Source organism: Chlorocebus sabaeus, chromosome 15 (genome assembly GCF_047675955.1).
Source record: "Chlorocebus sabaeus isolate Y175 chromosome 15, mChlSab1.0.hap1, whole genome shotgun sequence".
Classification (NCBI taxonomy): domain Eukaryota; kingdom Metazoa; phylum Chordata; class Mammalia; order Primates; family Cercopithecidae; genus Chlorocebus; species Chlorocebus sabaeus.
Window position 1 is genome coordinate 33,924,665 of NC_132918.1, and position 18,802 is coordinate 33,943,466.

Genomic DNA, 18,802 nt, shown 5'->3' on the forward strand with positions numbered 1-18,802 from the left:
GCATGCCTATTACCTTATAAGTTTACATTGATAGGAAGGTAAAAACCTATGGTAAAATTGTATTTAAAAGACAGTCTAATTTTTTTTTTAAGTATGCAGAAAGTGCTCTAAAAGTTTATTTGCCAAAGATTTAACATTAAAACAAATAAGACATAAACATATAAAGATTCCTAGTCTTAGAGGCTTAAAATAGTTATTTGCAAGAAAGAACTGGGTGCCAAGAAAACTTTTAGAGATTATGTAGTTTAAGGGAAAGCCAGGTCTGGAGAGGCTAAGTGACTGCCTAAAGTTAAGGACAGAGCACCAGGATGTGACTTAGGTCAGACTAACATTCCAGGGCTCTTTCCAGGAAACTAAGCTGCCTTTCACGTTTTTGTTTGTTTGTTGAAAGAACATGTGCTCTTTGATTAATTGCAAAGGTACCACTATCTGCTTCCTACCTCTTCCTGGGACTTGTTAAATTGCTCTATCAGTTGTGTTTGAGCCAGCATTACTCTTTTCAGTTCATCTGACTTCTGTTTCATTTCCTTCCTCAAGTCTTCTGAAACTGAATCATTACTGTCAATTTCCTTTTTCAAGCGAGATTCAAATTCTGCAACCAAATTTTTAAGATTTTCAATTTCTTTTTCCTTTGACTCAGATTCTTCAGTGTACCGAATATGGGATTCATGAAGTTTTTCTCTAAGAGCGGTCACTTCCTGTCTTAGATCTCTTGTAGCGCCTGTGATTAAGTCAGATATCTGTAAGATAAATCTCATATTAGTTTGTAGGCAATAGTTTCTAGGTAACCACAGAATTCTTACGGTTTTTAAGAGGTTTATTCTCATTAATCAGTGTACTCACTTGATCAGACGAAAACAAACCCATGACATGCAGGCCTTCAAGATTTTCTTTTTAAAAGACTAAAACATTTATTTTTCTACTTAAAACAGTATCACATTAATCACTTGGGAATTTTTGGAAATATATAAATTTCTGTGACTATATTAAGCTACAAAGGATAGGACAAGTCTTTTTTTTGAGACAGGGTCTTGCTCTGTTGCTAAGGCTGGAGCGCAGTGGTGCAGAGGTGTAATCATGGCTCTCAGCAGCCTTGACCTCCTGGGCTCAAACGATCCTCCCAATTCAGCCTCTCCAGTAGCTGGATCACAGACTCATGCCACCAGGCCTGGTAATTTTTTATTTTTTGTAGAGATGGTGTCTCTCTATGTTGCCAAGGCTGGTCTTAAACTCCTGGGCTCAAGCAATCCTCCTGCCTCAGCCTCCCAAAGTGCTGGGATTACAGGTGTGAGCCACTGTGCCCAGCCTCAGTTAAAGTCTTGACAAATAGATCAGGGGCCTGTCTAGACCTAACTAGGTTGGCTTTGGGATCTCAAAATGCCTGATTTTTGAGGAATCAGGGGATTCCTGATTTTGGGGAATGCAAGGAGGAGAGCGCTAAAGTTATACTTTACCCTAAGTATACCAATAAATTTTTCTTTGACATAATTTTTTTTCTTTTTTGTAAATAATGGCGGGAGGAACTCCAGATACTATGCCTTCCAGAATAGTACTGCCCAACAGAGCTTTCTGTGGTGGTAGAAATATTCTATGTTATCCAATATGGTAGTCACTAGGCACATGTGGCTACTGACAGTGCTGGTAAATGTTTAACAACTGACTCTCAAAAAAAGAAAAAAAAGCAATATTTGTATCTAATTTCCATGGTGTAAATACTCTAACCATAGCTCTCAAAAAAGAGTATTGACTATTGAGCACCTGAAATACGACTAATGTGACCAAAGAACTGAATTTAAATTGTATTTAATTTTAATTAATTTAATGGAAACTTTCATAGCCACACGTGGCGACCAAGATGGATAGCACAGTTGTAGAAAACACCTGAATATTCTGAAAATGTACTGCTTCTCAAGGTGGTACCTCTAGATAAATGAATGAGAGAATAACTTGGAGAAGCTTTTCCTCATAGCGTGAAAGTCTTTAGAAAGGAAAAGACCTCTTATTTTCTTTCTCCTTAAAAAACAAAACAACAAAACAAGAGCTGCTTCTAATGGAACATATCCTTATTACTTACACTCAATTATTGTCATGTTATAAATATTAGCACAACAAGAAACTAGCCCACTAAGAATCTGGAAACCATTCACAGACCAAGGTTCCAAGGACTTTGTGAACTATTACATAAAAAGAGTTGTGTATCCAAAATTTCTTTCAAATGTTAAATTTACAGAAAGAATAACTTGTGTGAGAAGTCTCTTCACCATAGTTCATAATTTTATAAATTAATATTCTATTATCTTCAATTAATCCAGGAGGGAAGAAGGTCACTGTCAGGTCTGTTACAGTGGTTTCCATCACCCAGAGAAGAGCTGACATTGAAATAAAGCAAGTTATCCTTGGGAGAAGAGGTTCACATAACCACAAATATGTTTTTATTTTTTAAAAGGCAGTCAACATTTAAAGATCAGGAGGTTTCACTTACAAAATGTGGATTTATGACTTCTTTTGAGAAACTGTAACATCTGGCAAGTTCCAGCTTGCCTGTCTGCGTTCTCCTGCTGATGGGATCCTGAACCACCCAGGGCTGCAACAGCAGTCACAGAGTGAGAGGAGGAAGAAAAGGGGAGACTCAGTGGAGCCTGGGGCATCAGAAGCCAGGAAGCAAGAGGTGAGAACCCTCTAGGGGAGGCAGAACCTTGGGGGAGCCAAGGCTGTAAGCTTGTGGCACATGCTCCATTGCCCCAGTAGGATTTCACTTACAAAACTCAAGTTCAAAGATAAAAATCACTATGAATTTTCTTTCTTTTAGAGAAGGGGGTCTCACTCTGTTGCCCAATCTAAAGTACAGTGGTGTGATCATAGCTCACAGAGGCCTTGAACTCCTGGGTTCAAGTGAACCTCATGTATCAGCCTCCCAAGTAGCCTGGGTATTAACCGGTATGAACATACTACAGGTATGAACCATCACACTAGGCTAATTAAATCTTTTTTTTTTTTTTTTTTTAATAGAGACAGTCTTGCTATGTTGTCCAGGCTGGTCTTGAATGCCTGGCCTCAAGTGATCCTCTTGCCTGGGCCTCTCAAAGTGCTAGGATTATAGGCATGAGCCACTATGCCCAGTTAGCTTATTAAGAACTTCAAGGTAGTACCTGCAGAGCATTACATCCAAAGCATGAGACCTTTCTGAGTGTGGGACCATGTGCTATTGCACTGGTTGTACACATGTAGCTGGTGCTGCCTGTTGTTCACAATGGACTACTGAAATGGATGTACCATACCTCCTGTACACAAATGTAGAAGCCATTAGGTCTTGTCTGATGCTTAATTAACACAGACTCTTTATGCATGTATTCAAAATGTTATTTCTACACTAGGTCTTGATTAATACACATATGCACATACACACTCTACACTCAAGTCCTATAAAAACAGGAAAACTTTAACAAAACCTTTAGTATTTAGAACATACTGTTTAAGAAATTTAGGGAGATGTGATTACATTTAAAAAATATTTCTCTTCATTCAGAAATGTTGAGAATGAAAAATATCTGCAATGAAAGGGTATATGCTTTAGTTGTTGGGAAAATTTTAATTATGTAAAATACCTCATTATCTTTTGATGTTGGATATTTGAGGTGTTGAAATATCTAGCCATACTAATTTTTAGTCATATAATTTATGATGTTTAAAAAATAAGTTTATTCCAGTAGAAAAAATCCATACATAGCTAGATTACATGCTTGTATAACTTATCTCAGTTATCCATTCTGGAGAATTAGCCAAACCATCTTACCTGCCTGGCTAAAACCAAGACACAGTGACCATGAGTGAAAGCTACTGGAATCATAAATACTGTAGTGTTCTAAGGCGAAATATACAACATCTGCAGTTTCAAATCTGTTAAATAATGATGAACGTCATAATTACAGACCTTCATTTGTAGTTCCTCTTGTTCTTTCTTATACTTTTGGATTATATCTTGGTGTTTTTCTTTTTCAATATCAAGTTGCAGTTTTGTTTCTTCCTTAAAGAGAAGAGCTTGCTCTTCAAATTCAACCAAGTGTTGGGCCCTTTCCTTGGCAAGTTCTGCTTCAATCTAGAAATGGCATTTAAAACACATGTAAAACCATTTTACCTTAAAATAAGTACTTTAAGCTTATTTTCAAACTCTAAGTTTTAAAATGTTCGACATTAAATTTTTAATTAAACTATTTTTAAAATTCTAAAAAATTATGTGACTTAAAACTTGGGCCAGAAAAACTGACCTTGTGCCAAATATTCCACCACCTTCTAAGACCTGAAAAATTAGTAGAGGAGTTAGAACTATATGACAGTTTTCAGAAATACTAAAAGCTTAGTTACTTGCTCATTTATACTGTGAACTCAGTCCTTGCCAGCAACTCAGAAAATTAAAGTTTTTGTTGTTAAGCAGATTTTGAGGGCTTTAGACTAAGTTCTGCTTAAAACTCAGAGGGAATACAAAGTACAAATGTTGATTTTTCAAGTGGCCCTTTCTTGATGGAGGTCATAGAAAGTTTTGGAGTCACGGATTGTCATTTTAATGTGACTAAAGTGGGAAGGATGATTAAAGGAAAAGAGTCAGTAATGCCCGTACAGATGGTCTCCAACTTACAATGGTTTGACTTCTGATTTTTTGACTTTATAATGGTGAGAAAGCAATATGCATTTTCAGTGAGACTATACTTCAAATTTTGAATTCTGATCTTTTCCTGGGCCGTTGATACACAGTATGATACTCTCTTGGGATGTTAGGCAGTGTCAGTGGGCGGCAGCTTCCAGTCAGCCATGTGCTCATGAGGGCAAACAACTGATACTGTACAGTGTATGTACTGTGTTGCCAGTATTTTTTAGATATTGTGTTTTCACATTCCATCATGTCTACAGAGTACCCATTTTTGACTTACAATACCTTCAATTTATGATGGGTTTATCAGGATGTAACTCCACTGAAAGGTGAAGAGCATCTGTATCCATACTTTGACTCAGATAGCATCATAATGCTAGAAGGGACCTTAGAAATCCCCTAATTCAATCTCTCATGTTTCCATGAATTGTGGAAAGAATAGGCAAGAAATCTGGATGCAGATGAAGTTGAGTTTAAATCCTGGCTCTTAATCCTGGCTCTGCTACTTGCTAATGGAGTGATCTTAAGTTTGTGACTGTAACCCTTCCTGGTAGGGTTATAACTAGTTCCCTTAGGGGTTGTTATGAGGATTAAAGGAGGCAAAGCTTCTGCGTAAAGCTCTAACATGAGTAGGAATTTAATAGTCAGTGGAGAGTACTTCCACACTCTGACCCTTCAGTCTCTACTACTGACTCCATACTAAATGACTGACTGCTGGGTTCCTCACACCTCCAGAAACTATAACTCACTCTTTCCCCAGAAGGTATTTCCATTTTCAGACAGCACTAAGCATTAGGCAGTTTTTCCTGTAGTTGAGCCAACATCTCTCTCCATGTGGTTTTTAACCATTGGTTTTGGCTCTGCCTACTGAAACAGGAAAGAGAACAAATCTATGAGTACTGGAGTAATTTACTCCTGGGAGTTCATCTAGAGAGACTGAAGAAGGCAATCCCAGTGACAGGCTGGCTCTGGGCTTACACTGTGCCAGGATTATAAACTCTAAGAAAGGGTAAAGCCAGGTAAATCGGGAGAAAAACTCACAACTGATTGTGACTGTGTGATTTAGGCCACCAAGACAAGGAAAGAGATCAACCTAAATTTCTCAAGGGAACAATGAAATCAGGGTACAAGGACACAAATTTTGCTAAGAAAGTTAAAGGAAGTCCTTTACATTAAATAAAATACTAGATGGAAGACTAGCCTCAGTGTGGGGTCAATTGGTTTTATTGTACTGGGTATAAGATTGAGCATCTGCCTTAAGGGAAAGTAATTATGTTTATACAGTATTGGATTTTAGCCCTTTCAAAATAAACTTCTGGATTGTTTGGGATAATAGGCTACTGATGATCTTTTAGCAACATTACAGAATTACAGAATTACTCGGATGGGCTGCTCTCAGACTGCTGAAGACAAAGGAAGTCTCAGGGGCACTCAGAAAAAAAGAAGACATTCTTTTGAATTTCAGGTACGTAAATCCACTTTGCCTCCTGGTAGCCATTTAAATAATTCACAGGTGCCTCCAACGAATTGTATGACCCAGAAATCTTGTAACTACACTCCTCCCATAGCCTGTTTCTCCCCCTTATTTCAGGACACAGCTCTACCATTCATCTAGTTACTAAAGTCAGTAACTGGAACATCATCTTTCACACCTCTCTCCTTTACCCTCCCCACCCAATCCAACACAAAATCCTGTTCATTTTACCTTCAAAAGATGCTTTGCATCCATTTCTCTATGTCTCAACTTTCATCAGCACTTCCCGATCACCTAGTTCTGGCCACCATCACTTCCTGACCGGCCTCACTTTCACTCCTCCTTCGCTCCAACCCATGCTACGACACACAGCACAGTATTCTTTACAAAGTATAAATTAGGTTTTTTAAATTCCTTCTTCGTGGTTTCTCAAGGCATTAATATATCAAAACTCCTCTATATGAGCTTTTACAGGGCCACTACTAGCCCATATGACACCTTTGTGTAAACTGACAAAGCACCCCTTCCTTAGATGAAAACAGTCTCATGCCAGGCATAGGACTTGATGAGCAGAGTACAGGCTAGATTCCAGCTCCCTTTGTTGCCTTGGCCTGGTGCAGGCTGCAACTTAAACACTGTATATGGTGGCAGTCCTGAATTCCTCCAGTCTGACTGCCACTACTTTTCTGATTTGATCACTGTGGTTTGACCACACTGGCATAGATAAGTCAAGTATATATGAAAAGAGAAACCAAATGTAAAACATTTGGAAAAATTGGAAGGTATAATATTAATATAAAAGTCAATAATCAATAACATTCAATTATTATTAATAAATAATAGTCACATAGTTCTTAATAATTATTAATAGTAATCAATAATAAGTGAATAATATAAGCATTAATCATTCATAAGATGCTCTGAGACTATTAATAAAAAAGCAACAAGCTATTTTGAGAAGCTCAAGAAAAATGTGTATTGAGGTGCTAAGATATCAAGTATTTTTAAAAATCTTGTGTGGTTAATTAGTAGAGTTCAATAGCTATTTTAGGACAAAACGACATCTTTCCAAATATGGATTGATTGCTCAAATTAAGACAGTGAGAATATATGCAAACTTGGTGGAACAAGACAAAAATTAGATGACAGAAGGACTTTAGAAGAACCTTTAAAAAAAGTTTTCAAAAATTATTATGGAGATGAGGTCAATTAGAAAATCAGCAGGGTTCCTTTGATGAGGTTGAAACAAAGTATTCAGGCAAGAAAAGGTGATGGCTGATGGCTTGAATGAGTTGAATGTTTTGTTTTACCTGAGTTAGAAAGCAAGATCTTCTTGCCCCTGAACTATTCCTTGAACTACGTAGGTAAAGAGACAAAACAAGGAAGGAATAAGTATACGGACAGTGGGAAAGAACAAGCACTGTAGACAAAAGGGAGAAGAATGATTGACTATTGCTAGCTTGATTTTTAATTTGCACAGTCTGAGAAGGAGAAGCAAAAATGATGAGCTTCACATGGGATTTCAAACATTTAGGAAAGCTGCAATGGGATGCTAAGAGCCATCTGAATGTGTTGACGAGTTAGCACAGAGAAATGAGATTACTGGTTCCTTCATGATCTGATTAGTTTGAACAAAATGATGAGCCCATAAACACAATGATTTGCTTAAGGGGTGTATTATTTGCCTTTGAGTAGGTGCATCATGCCAACTTGCCATGTTTTTATTTTTAAATGTTGATATGAGCTGATAATTTAAAATATTTTAGATGACAGGAGTGATGTTTGAGCAAAATGAATGAATTTGTTGATGGCATACATATAAAGCATGAACCACTTTGTACAATAACTAGTAGTAATTTTGATAAGGAGAAAATTATGATTTCTAAAAAAGCAGGAGTAATATTAACTTAAGATTCACACAAAGTAAAATCAATTATTACCTTTGTACACATCCTAGGTTTTAATTATTTTTGTTTTTTATTTATCTATATCCTCTTCTAGCTCAAACTCCATCTCCTCGGTGAAGGCCTCCAGATGACTCCAGAGCATTCAGAGCATTGTTTTTAAATTTCTTTTGTATTTGTTGTTAAAATGCATAATTAGTATTTTATAAAATCTGTATCTAATACCAATATGCAAAATACTGCCTTTTCACTATTTTCCAAGTGAGATATTTGTGGTTGACTTTGTTATTATCATTTTCTTATTGAACATGGAGCCAAACACCATGTTTGACCATTTATTACTCAATGATACCTTTAAAACCAATGGGAATTTTAGTTGCCAAAGTAGGAATCAAATAATTTGCTTATATTTGATATGCATATATAATTTTTAAAGATATATCTCCTAAAATAAATTATTATACTATTTTACAAAAAAAATACTGATTGCAAATTATTACAATACTTCAGATTATTTCTGAAATAGCTACTGAATAAATAATAAAAGCAGATGATTATTCAAAACAGAATTTGCAGTTGAAAAATGAATGCTAAGGAATCAGAATATGTAGGCTGCAGGTCAAATCCTGTCAAGAACTGTGTGAACTTAGGATGGAAGGAGAGAATGTTCACTGAGTAAATGAATACAAGCTAGGGTGGTATGGTATAGGACACTTTCTATATATTAACTCTTTTAATTCTTACAACAACTCTGAGAATAACATATAATAATAGAAGTATTACTCCCATTGTCTAGATTAAGAAATAGGCTCAGAGAAGTAAGTAACTTCACCAAGATCATAGAGCAACTACAAGGTGAAAAGGATATGTATACTTAGGTGTTGCTGGTGAACTCTATAGCTCAGTGTGTTTAGTTTTTTTTTCATGTAACCTGTCCCCTCCACCCCTACATCTATACAGCATAGTAGGCTCAGAGAATGGACTTGGTATTTATTTAGTTTCAAAATATTTGAGGATTGTCCAGATCTGCTAATGATTTCTAATTTTATTTCATTATGGTCAGAGAAAATACTTGTCGTGAATCCTTTTAAACTTATTGAGACTTATTTATAAGCCAAAATATGTCGATTTTGGTAAAAGGTCATGTGCACTTGGGAAAAATGTGTATTCTGCTGTCAAATTGAGAATTCCATACATATCATTTAGGTCAAGTTTGTTAACAATATTGTTCAATGTATCTGTTAATAAATTTATACCATTTTCCATTGTATAAATCCTTACTCTTTGGCTATTTTTCTATCAATTATTGAGAAAAGGAATTGATATCTTAGGCCCTAATTAGTGAATTTATTTCTCCTTACAGTTCTATCAGTTTTTGCTTCATGTATTTGTAAGCTCTGTTATTAGGTGAATGAACATTTAGGGTTATTATGTCCTCCTGGTGAACTGACCCCTTTGTCATTATTAAATATCTTTCTTTAATCCTAGCAAAATATTAAGTATTCTGATTTCTTTGCTCTGAAATCTACTTTGCCTGATAGTAATATAGCTACTCCAGGATTCTTTTTTTTTTTGAGACGGAGTCTTGCTCTGTCGCCCAGGCTGGAGTGCAGTGGCGCCATCTCTGCTCACTTCACCTCCTGGGTTCATGCCATTCTCCTGCCTCAGCCTCCTGAGTAGCTGGGACTACTGGCGCCCGCCACCACACCCAGCTAATTTTTTTTTTTTTTTTTTGTATTTTTGGTAGAGATGGGGTTTCACCGTGTTAGCAAGGATGGTCTCGATCTCCTGACCTCGTGATCCACCCACCTCAGCCTCCAAAAGTGCTGGGATTACAGGCGTGAGCCACCGCGCCTGGCCTCCAGCTTTCTTTTGATTTGTGTTTCCATTCTTTACTTCTAATCTATGGTGTCTTTATAGTAAAGTGCATTTCTTGAGAGCTTATTTAGAAGTTCTAGCAGGGGAGGAGCACAGCTACTCATATACCCTTTACAAAAGAATGGTCCTCCTCTATCAAGGAAGGTCATCCTCTTCCACCAGAACATGTGCAGCTTCAAGAAGGTCACATGTAAAGCAGTAAGGGAGGATGGGGATACCTGCTTAGCCAGCCAGATCAGCCAGATCAACCCTGGCAATCAACAGGGTGTGACAGATGTCACAGTCAGATCTTCCTCACATCCTAAAGTACATTTCTTACAGGCAACATATAGTAAGGTGTTGCGTTTTTTATCCAAGATAAACATCTCTGCCTTTTTAATAGAATATTTAGACCAGAGCTTAGCCAACTATGGCCTACAGACTAAATTCAGCCATGCCCATTTATTTGCATATTGTCTATGGTTTCTTTTATATGTTACAATGGCAGGGTTGAATGGTTGTGACAGAGACTGTATGTCATACAAAACCAAAAATATTAACTAACTGGTCCTTTATAGAAAAAGTTTGCTGATCTCTGGTTTAGATCATTTCCATTTAATGTGATTATTGAAATAATTAGCTTTAAATCTACTATCTTGCTATGTTTTCCATTTGGCCCATCTCATATTTTTTCTCTTTCCCTTATTTTCCTGTCTTCTTTAGGACTGGTATTTAAAATTCAATTTTGTCTCCTTTATTGGATTATTATCTATAATTTTAGGGTTTGGAGAATATGTCTTTAACTCAATACAGTCTACTTTCCAATGATATTATCATTACATATTGTATAAGAATCTCACAGTAATAATATATTTCCACTTCTATCCTCTCAGCCATTGTGTTATTATTGTGATATATTTTGCTTCTATGTTATAAATCTCATCAATTATATTTTTAAAAATTTAAATAATGAAAAAAGACCCATATCTTTACCCACAGTGTTACCATTTCTGGTTTTCTATGTTCCCCTGTGTAGATCCATATTTCCATCTGGTATAGCTTTCCTTCTGACTAAAGGACTTCTTTTAACATTTTGTATAGTGTGGGTCTATTGGTAATACATTTTTTCAGTGCTTTTTGAAGGAAAGATTTTTTTCACTTGGTATGAATTCTAGGTTGACAGCTTTCCTCACTGCCCCCCTAACCTTCTTTTAGTACTTTCAATCCTACTTTTTTTGCTTGCGTTGTTTCTGATTAAAAAAAAAAATCTGCTGTCTTCTTTCCTCTCTATATAATGTCTTTTAAAAATCCAGTTGCTTTAAAATATTTCTTTTTATTACTGTTTTGGACAACTGGATTATAATTTCCCTTGGTGCACTTGGTTTCTTGTGCCTGAGGCTTATTGAGCTTCTTAAAACTATGGGTGTTTAGTTTTCATTAAATCTGTAAAACTTTCAGTCATTATTTCTTCCTTTTTTTTTTTTTTTTTTTTTGTTCCCTCTTCTGTCTCTTGTCCTTCAGGAATTTCAATTACAGATATATTGGGCCTCTTGAATCTGTTTCATGGCTCACTGATATTCTTTTTGAGTTGTTTGTTTGTTTTTGTTTTGGAGTCTATCTTGTTTTATTTAAAAAGATTTTCTATTGCTGCATCTTCAAGTTCACTAAAGTTTCCTTCTGGAATGTCTATTCTGCCATCAATCTAATCCAGTGTACTTTTAATTTCAGATAATCTAGTTTTCGTCTCTCAAAATTCAGTAACTGGTCTTTTTTATCTTCCATTTACTTAACATGGTCAATTTTTTCTTTAGCTTTTGGGTATATGGAATACAGTTATCATATTTGTTTTAATGTTTTTTCTGCTAATTCTCACTTCTGTGTTAGTTTTTATTTACTGATATTTCTTTTCATTCTGGGTCAGTTTTTATTTACTGATATTTCTTTTCATTTTGAGCCCTATTTTCTTGTATATTTCCATGGATGGCAATTGTTCGCTATATGCCAGACATTGTTAACTTACCTTGTTTGGTGCTAGATATTTTTGTATTCCTATGAATATACTTGAGCTCTGTCCTAGGATGCAGTTAAGTTTCTTGAAATCAGCTTGATTATTTTAGGTCTGCCTTTTAAAATGTATTAGGCAGAATCAAATCAGCATTACATCTAGGCCTAATTATTCTCAACTTGTGATGCAAGACCCTTTTGAGCACTCTACCCAAGGCCTTATAAATTACAGGTTTTCCAGTCTGGCTGATGAAAATGCAAATCATTGGCAATGTGTGAGTATTCAATACTCTCTCTGACTCGGTCTGCCCCTGGCTTTGTGTGCTTTTCCCACATGTACACTTTGATCATAAACATATGCAAGGGGGCACTCTTTGTAGATCTCCAGTGTTCTTCCTTTGTGCAGCTCTCTCTCCTGTGAACACTATCCGTGAACTTTAGCCACCATGATCTCCCAGGACTCTGCAGGGTTTCCTCAACTCAAAGAATCTGACAGGCTCAAACTGGATTCCAACTCCCTGCACATGACCTGAAATGTCTTTCAGGTCACTAAGTTATAGCAATCACAGGGCTCACCTTGTTTGTCTTCTGTTTCCAGGAATCACTGTCTTTCATTGCCAGATGTCCAATGTCTTGAAACCATTGTTTTCTATCTTTTCCTCACTGTTTTATTTGTTTTAGGTAGGAGGGTAAATTTGGTCCCTGTCACTCCATCTTGGCCAAATGCAGAAATATGGAACTTTGTATTTAGATACATGGAAATTGATTCTCAGCTCATTTCCTGTCTTTATAGCTTTAGTAAATTACTCAACTTCTCTAAGTCTTTTTTGTAATTTGCAAAATGGAAATAATAATGTCATAATAATGAAAATTACATTATTAATAGAGACAAATTTTGTTATCTAGATTAGTGGTTTATGAGATGATCTCTGCTGGCCACTCCTGACCCAAAATTTTCAGATTTTATTAATTCAATTTCTAAAACTGCATTTTAAAAAATATTAAAATTAAAGCATGTCCTCAATATTCCTTTGATCTATGTTTATTACACATAAATTAAAATTGATATTTTATAAATAACATCTGTGTTACATTTTGTATGTCAGAAATTATCCCGTTTAATTTTAATAATAGCATACTAAAATACATTTGGAATTATTAGGTCATTTGGTTCTTCAATTTTGAAAACTAATTTGAGATTTTTTTTTTTTTGCCTTCCTTCAAAATTGAAAATTGACTATTTCTTGAAGTAAACTTTTCTCACCTGCATTTTCACTCTCAATCTAGTTGCTTCTCTCAAGAAATAAGGTTTTTGTTTGTTTAACTACTGGTTTCTCAAAAGCTCTATGTACTATTTTAAATGAGGTCATTAGTGCAATTCTAAAATGTTCTTAAGTGTGATGTCTTGATGATAATCTAAGAAAATATTTGCTTAGAATTTGCTTACTGCACTAAAAAGTGATAGTGATTAAATAATGTAAGTTGATTATGTAAGCAGTGTGGCTATAGGATTTTTTAATTACAAAATTTTAACTAAATAGTAACAACATTGTACATTTAAAACCAATTTTAAAGGTTCAGCGTGCACATTAATTTGCTTTCTTCAAGTAGTAATACTTGAAATAAATAAAAATCCATGACAATTAGTAAATATGTAGTTATTTAAAAATGTGCCATCCTTGTTACATAGTAACTATTGATCTTATTATGTGCTTTTTACATACTCTAAAATAATTAAGCACAGACACAAATTGCTATCTACTTTTTTGCATGTTAAAACCATTTAATCTATGAAGTTTATTTTAATATGTGTATCATATATTTGTAAAAAGAACATTTCATTCTTTGGCAAAGGCATAGTGACCCAAGAAAGAGATGACATGTCATATTAATGATTCTCCTTTCTCATGAGAAGACTTTTAGATAACTTTTTATTCATAGTCTCAATAGCTAACATAGCCAAGGCATAATTATTAGTCCTTTGCTTTCCCGGTCTGGATCTTGATTTACTGCTAGCTAAATTATAACATTTATTAACAAGAAGTCATGTCCTTTCAACCAAATGAAATGTCCATTTATACTATGGAAAATTATACATGCCAAAATACCTCTGCAATATAATTAATTCATTAGAAAGATATCATAGTCCTAGCAAGAACTTATAGAATATTATATAGAATTATTTTTACCACCAAATTAACTTAATAGCATAAAGCAAGAACATAAATGCTTTTATATGTCAGATGCTAACACTAACTTGTTCTACTCTGTTAGCACCTCAAGACAGGGTACGGTGAACAGAAGTACTAGAGGGGATCATAAACAGAGACTTTTTCTCCAGCGAAATGTATCCGAAAACCCCTAGTGGGGTATGAATATGGAGATGGGAAATTTCTACAAAAGCAAAAGCAGGAAAGTTTACTCCATCATACTAAGAGAAGGAGCTCAGGAGTTTGAGAAGCGGAATGACTCTGAATCTCTATCCACATTAATTCCATTAGTAAAATTTCTGAGTCAAAACATGGGAAGTTTACAATATCTAGGTACATATTGACAAACTGCTTTCCAAAAAGGTTGCTTTAATTTCTAGTCCCTTAAAGAGTAGGTATGAGAGACGATCTCACTAGATCTTAACCACAGTGTTAAACTATTCTATCAGTTGGATGGATAAACAATCTTTCATTGTTCTAATTTGAATATTTTGGATTATACAAAATAGGGCTGATAATCTTCTTTTTCAATTTTTACACATAGATTGGCAAGAATAGGGAAAGTGAATAAGTGCAGACCTGTTAGTTGAATACCCTGAGGCTAATTAAAATAAGAAAGAATTAAAGAAGCTGGGCCTCAGAGAAGAAGGAAAAGAAAAGGCTTATGCTACAAAATAAAACAAAATAAGAATGAGACACAAATAGCAACATTAGTCCATATTCTCCAATTTTGTTTTGGTCCATGTGGTACTATTGTTACAGTGATCATTTTTACTATATCCTGACTGTGTACCCTGATGGAGAAGGGAAGGGGTACTTATTTTTAGAGGGCTACTGTTGGCTTAGTATGGCCAACTATTTGAAGACTGGAAATGAAAGCGACAAATTTAAAATTGTCCTGAGCCAGCAAGAATACCTAAAGGGTTTCAGTATGCTGGATGGTAGGGTGAGGGATTCCTAGTAGAGATGTTAGTTTGAAGGAGGCCACTGCTTGTTGCTGAGGCTACAAGTTATGGGGTTCAATCCCCAAGGAGAAGAATCTGATAAAACCCAAGAAGTTGTCAGGACTTCAGTCAAACAATCTGAATTTTGGCAACCAGCTCCATTTCTAGAGGAAAATTTAAGGCATAATAAGAAAACTAAGGCAGAAGGCCAGTGCTAGGCATAGATACCAGTCATGGAAGAGAATAAGTTGGGAATGCTTTGGGTCAGTGTGTAGAATACGGCCCAGGGATCAATCAAGGAGTACTGGAAGTTTATGGCAGAAAGATGACTGCTTTTAACTCAATGACTAGAGCTGTGGATGATCTGAGAAGGTACGGACTAACAATTTTTAAAATATTACTTTTATTATTTAAAATTATGAAAGTAATACCTATTCATTGTTGAAACTTTGAAAACTACAAAAAAGACCAAAGACCAAAACCAATGCAGCTTTTTTTCTACTCTAACAGCAAACATTTCTCTGTAAATACTAGCAAGCTAAATGCTTATTCATTTTACTTTGTCAGGGTATATATGTCAAAAGTCCAAAACCAAATAATTCTAAGTCATTTTCCATTCTTTCATCTTCTTATAGGAGAAGAAGAGAAGTTGTAAGAATTATTTCCCTGGTTTTAAGAATATGATCAAATGTAGATTGTGACAGTTGATGAGGAAATAAGAAAATATTTAAAAGCAAAAAGATATGCTTTTGCATGAGAACCAAGAGCTATCTTACAAGATTCCAAAATGTGTTATCATTGTTAATTTTTCATTATGTTGTCTAATATTTTGGAAAAGACACATTCCATAAGCATGTCTGGTCTAGGAAATTCCAGAAGGAATCAAAAGTGTGCATAGAAGCAAATAAATCTATCTGGAAGAGTCTTCTGACAAATGGTCAGAATTTTTAAAAAGCAAATAGGTTGCATGCTGATGAAAGCCACGCTACCATTACCTTCTCCTTCCAGTTATCATCACTCAGCAGCTTCTGTCTAAGGGTTTCCTGCAGCTGCTCGATGCTTTTCTGATGTGAAATCAGCATCAATTCCCTGAAAATCATAAACCCGACAAATGAGTCAATACTTACCCCTAACACAATTCCTAAGTTGTAGTTCCTGGGTCAGAAGATACTACTTCAAAACTTAGTCTGTTTATTTTCTTTAGCAGTATATATGCTGCTACTACATATCATTTTAACTATTAACAGCAATTTACAAGTGCTGCATATATGGTATTTTTTCCAGGCTTAATTTTTGCTTAATAAGTAGTAAGATATTATTTTGGCAATAAATACTAACAACATATGCAGAGTCACAAATACAATAAAATGCCTTCTGGCTGTTCATGTGTGCAAAAAATAAAATAAAATGTTACAAGTTGTGGTTCAAAAACTTGACTAAATTCTAAAATAGCACCAGACAATATTTGGTTTCTTTAAAAAAGGAAAGTATGTTGGGATATGCCATTAAGCCAATACATGTTAGCAGTTCCTGTGAAATTTTCTTTTCTTTTACTTATCTCAAATATTGATAGGAACAAACCAAATTAGGTAGAGAGATGTGTGATGTCAGGGATGCAATATAGCATAAAACATATTAGAAATTCGAAAACATAAAGATCACTTTATTATCTTAATCCACGTAAGTAGATCTTCATGCTTAGCTTGTGATCCTCTGGATGGAAGTAAGGACAGGAGGAAATTCAAGAGAGAATTTCATAGGGGCACTGAAATTAAGATAAAAAATCAGTAGTAGCAGCAAAAGTATGCTTATTGATCAGGGACCCTTCCCTCTTGCATGATCATTATGATTCTTCTTATGTTCTATGTATGTGATTCTTCTCTATTGCTCATTCATTCTCCTAATCCTTTTGTTTTCCATCATCACTCTTTTCCTTTTAGCTCTGACCCTCCTGCAAAAACCTGTCACTTTCATTTATAATTGCGTGTTCAACATCTCCACCCTAATGGTCCATCAACACCAAAAATTTTATACATCAAAAACCAAATTAAATATCATCTCCTACAATCTTTTCTTTCCTCCTGACTTCTGAAAACCTTCAAGGGTCATTTCTGAAGGTTTGAATCATCTCTGACATTTCCTTCTCTCTCTTCTACCACAACCATGCAGTAGCAAGTTCTACATAGTCTACTTCTTTGGGGTAACCTCAAACTATTTCGTCCTTTCCTAATACCAAGACCCAAGATAGGCAGAAGAAAGTAAAAAATATCAGAGTTGTAATCAATGGAAAACAGAAAAACAATAGACAGTATCAGTAAAACAAAAATTTGTTTCTTTGAGATCAATAAAATAAACTTCAAGGTAGACTAATCAGGAATAAAAAAGAGAAGTCAGAAATTACTAATATCAGAAATAAGAGTGATCATACTACTATAGATCCCTCAGATATTAAGATGATAATATAGAAATATTATGAGCAGCTTTATAATAAATATTATGAACAGCTTTATGTCATTAATTTTGACAACTCTGATGAAATGGACAAAATATTTTAAACAACCAACAAAGTTCACTAAAGAAGAAATAGATAATATGAATAGTTGATAATTATGGTAAGTTTAATTTACTATGAATGTTCTAAACTTATATGTGCCTATTAAAATAGCCTCAAAATATATAAAACAAAACTTGATATAACTGTACAAAGAAATTCTTAAATCCATACCTTAGTGGTAGAATCTACCACAGATTTCTCAGTTATAGACAAATCAGCCCAGGACCACCACATATGCCAATGGAAGTATAAACTGCACAACTCTAGACTGCTATGTGAATGTCTTTGCTACAGTTGTGTAATGTAGCAATCCAGGGTCAAGCAAATAAATAGTTCATTAAAGATACAGGAGACTTAAGGTTCATAAGACAGATTTAAGATTCACATCTAGAACCTTGTAAACAATCAGTGGATAAATACATCATTATTTTCCAGCTCATATGGAATTGACCAGTTCTAGGACAAAAAGTAAGTTTTAGTTAATTTCAAACAATGGTTATACTATAACCTGCATTATTCAATATGGTAGCCACTAGTTTCATGTAACTATTGAGCAGTTAAAATGTGGCCAGTTCAAGTTAAGATGTGCTATAAATGTAGAATACATACCAATTTGAAAATTTAGTACAAAAAATCTAAACACCTGTGATAACATTTTAAGACAATTACATATTTAAATAATATTTTGGATAGTTTGGGTTAAATAATTAAAATTGATTTTACTTGTTTATTTTTAGTCTTTAATGTGGCAACTAAGCATTTTAAAATTACATATGTAGAAGTATAACATAACACTTCTACAGAACAGCACTGTGATAATGTATATTCCATGAAAACAAAGAAATGTCCGTAACAAAAGATAAATAGCTTCAGGTATTTGAAAATTTTTTAAAATGTATTTTTGAATAGTTCATGAGTCAAATAAACATCACAATTGGTATTTTAATATCCTTCGAACTGAACAATAATGAAATTATTAATTACTATCAAAATGAATGGAATAAGGCTAAAGCAGCATAAATTGTGGTATACCTTAACATACAATATAGATGAAGAAATGAATAATCCTCAGCTACATGAAACTTTACAAACAAATCCCAGGAACATAATATTGAGCACAAAGAACAAATTAGAATGATACATATGGAATGATTTTATTTATGTGAAGATAAAATACATGCAAAATCTAACATTGTTTAGGAATACAAAC

The 18,802-nt window shown here is 34.6% G+C and overlaps 1 protein-coding gene across 1 annotated transcript in view; it reads right to left on the bottom strand.

The window, feature by feature from the left end:
• Positions 1-18,802, bottom strand: part of LEKR1 (leucine, glutamate and lysine rich 1) — a 240,862-nt gene that overhangs the window by 17,503 nt on the left and 204,557 nt on the right. Inside the window, exons 10-12 of the mRNA XM_008008604.3 lie at positions 16,034-16,127; positions 3,932-4,096; positions 441-740 (exon numbers count right to left, since the gene is read on the bottom strand). Coding sequence (XP_008006795.3) covers positions 441-740; positions 3,932-4,096; positions 16,034-16,127 — 559 coding nt within the window. The remainder of the gene's footprint in view (positions 1-440; positions 741-3,931; positions 4,097-16,033; positions 16,128-18,802) is intronic.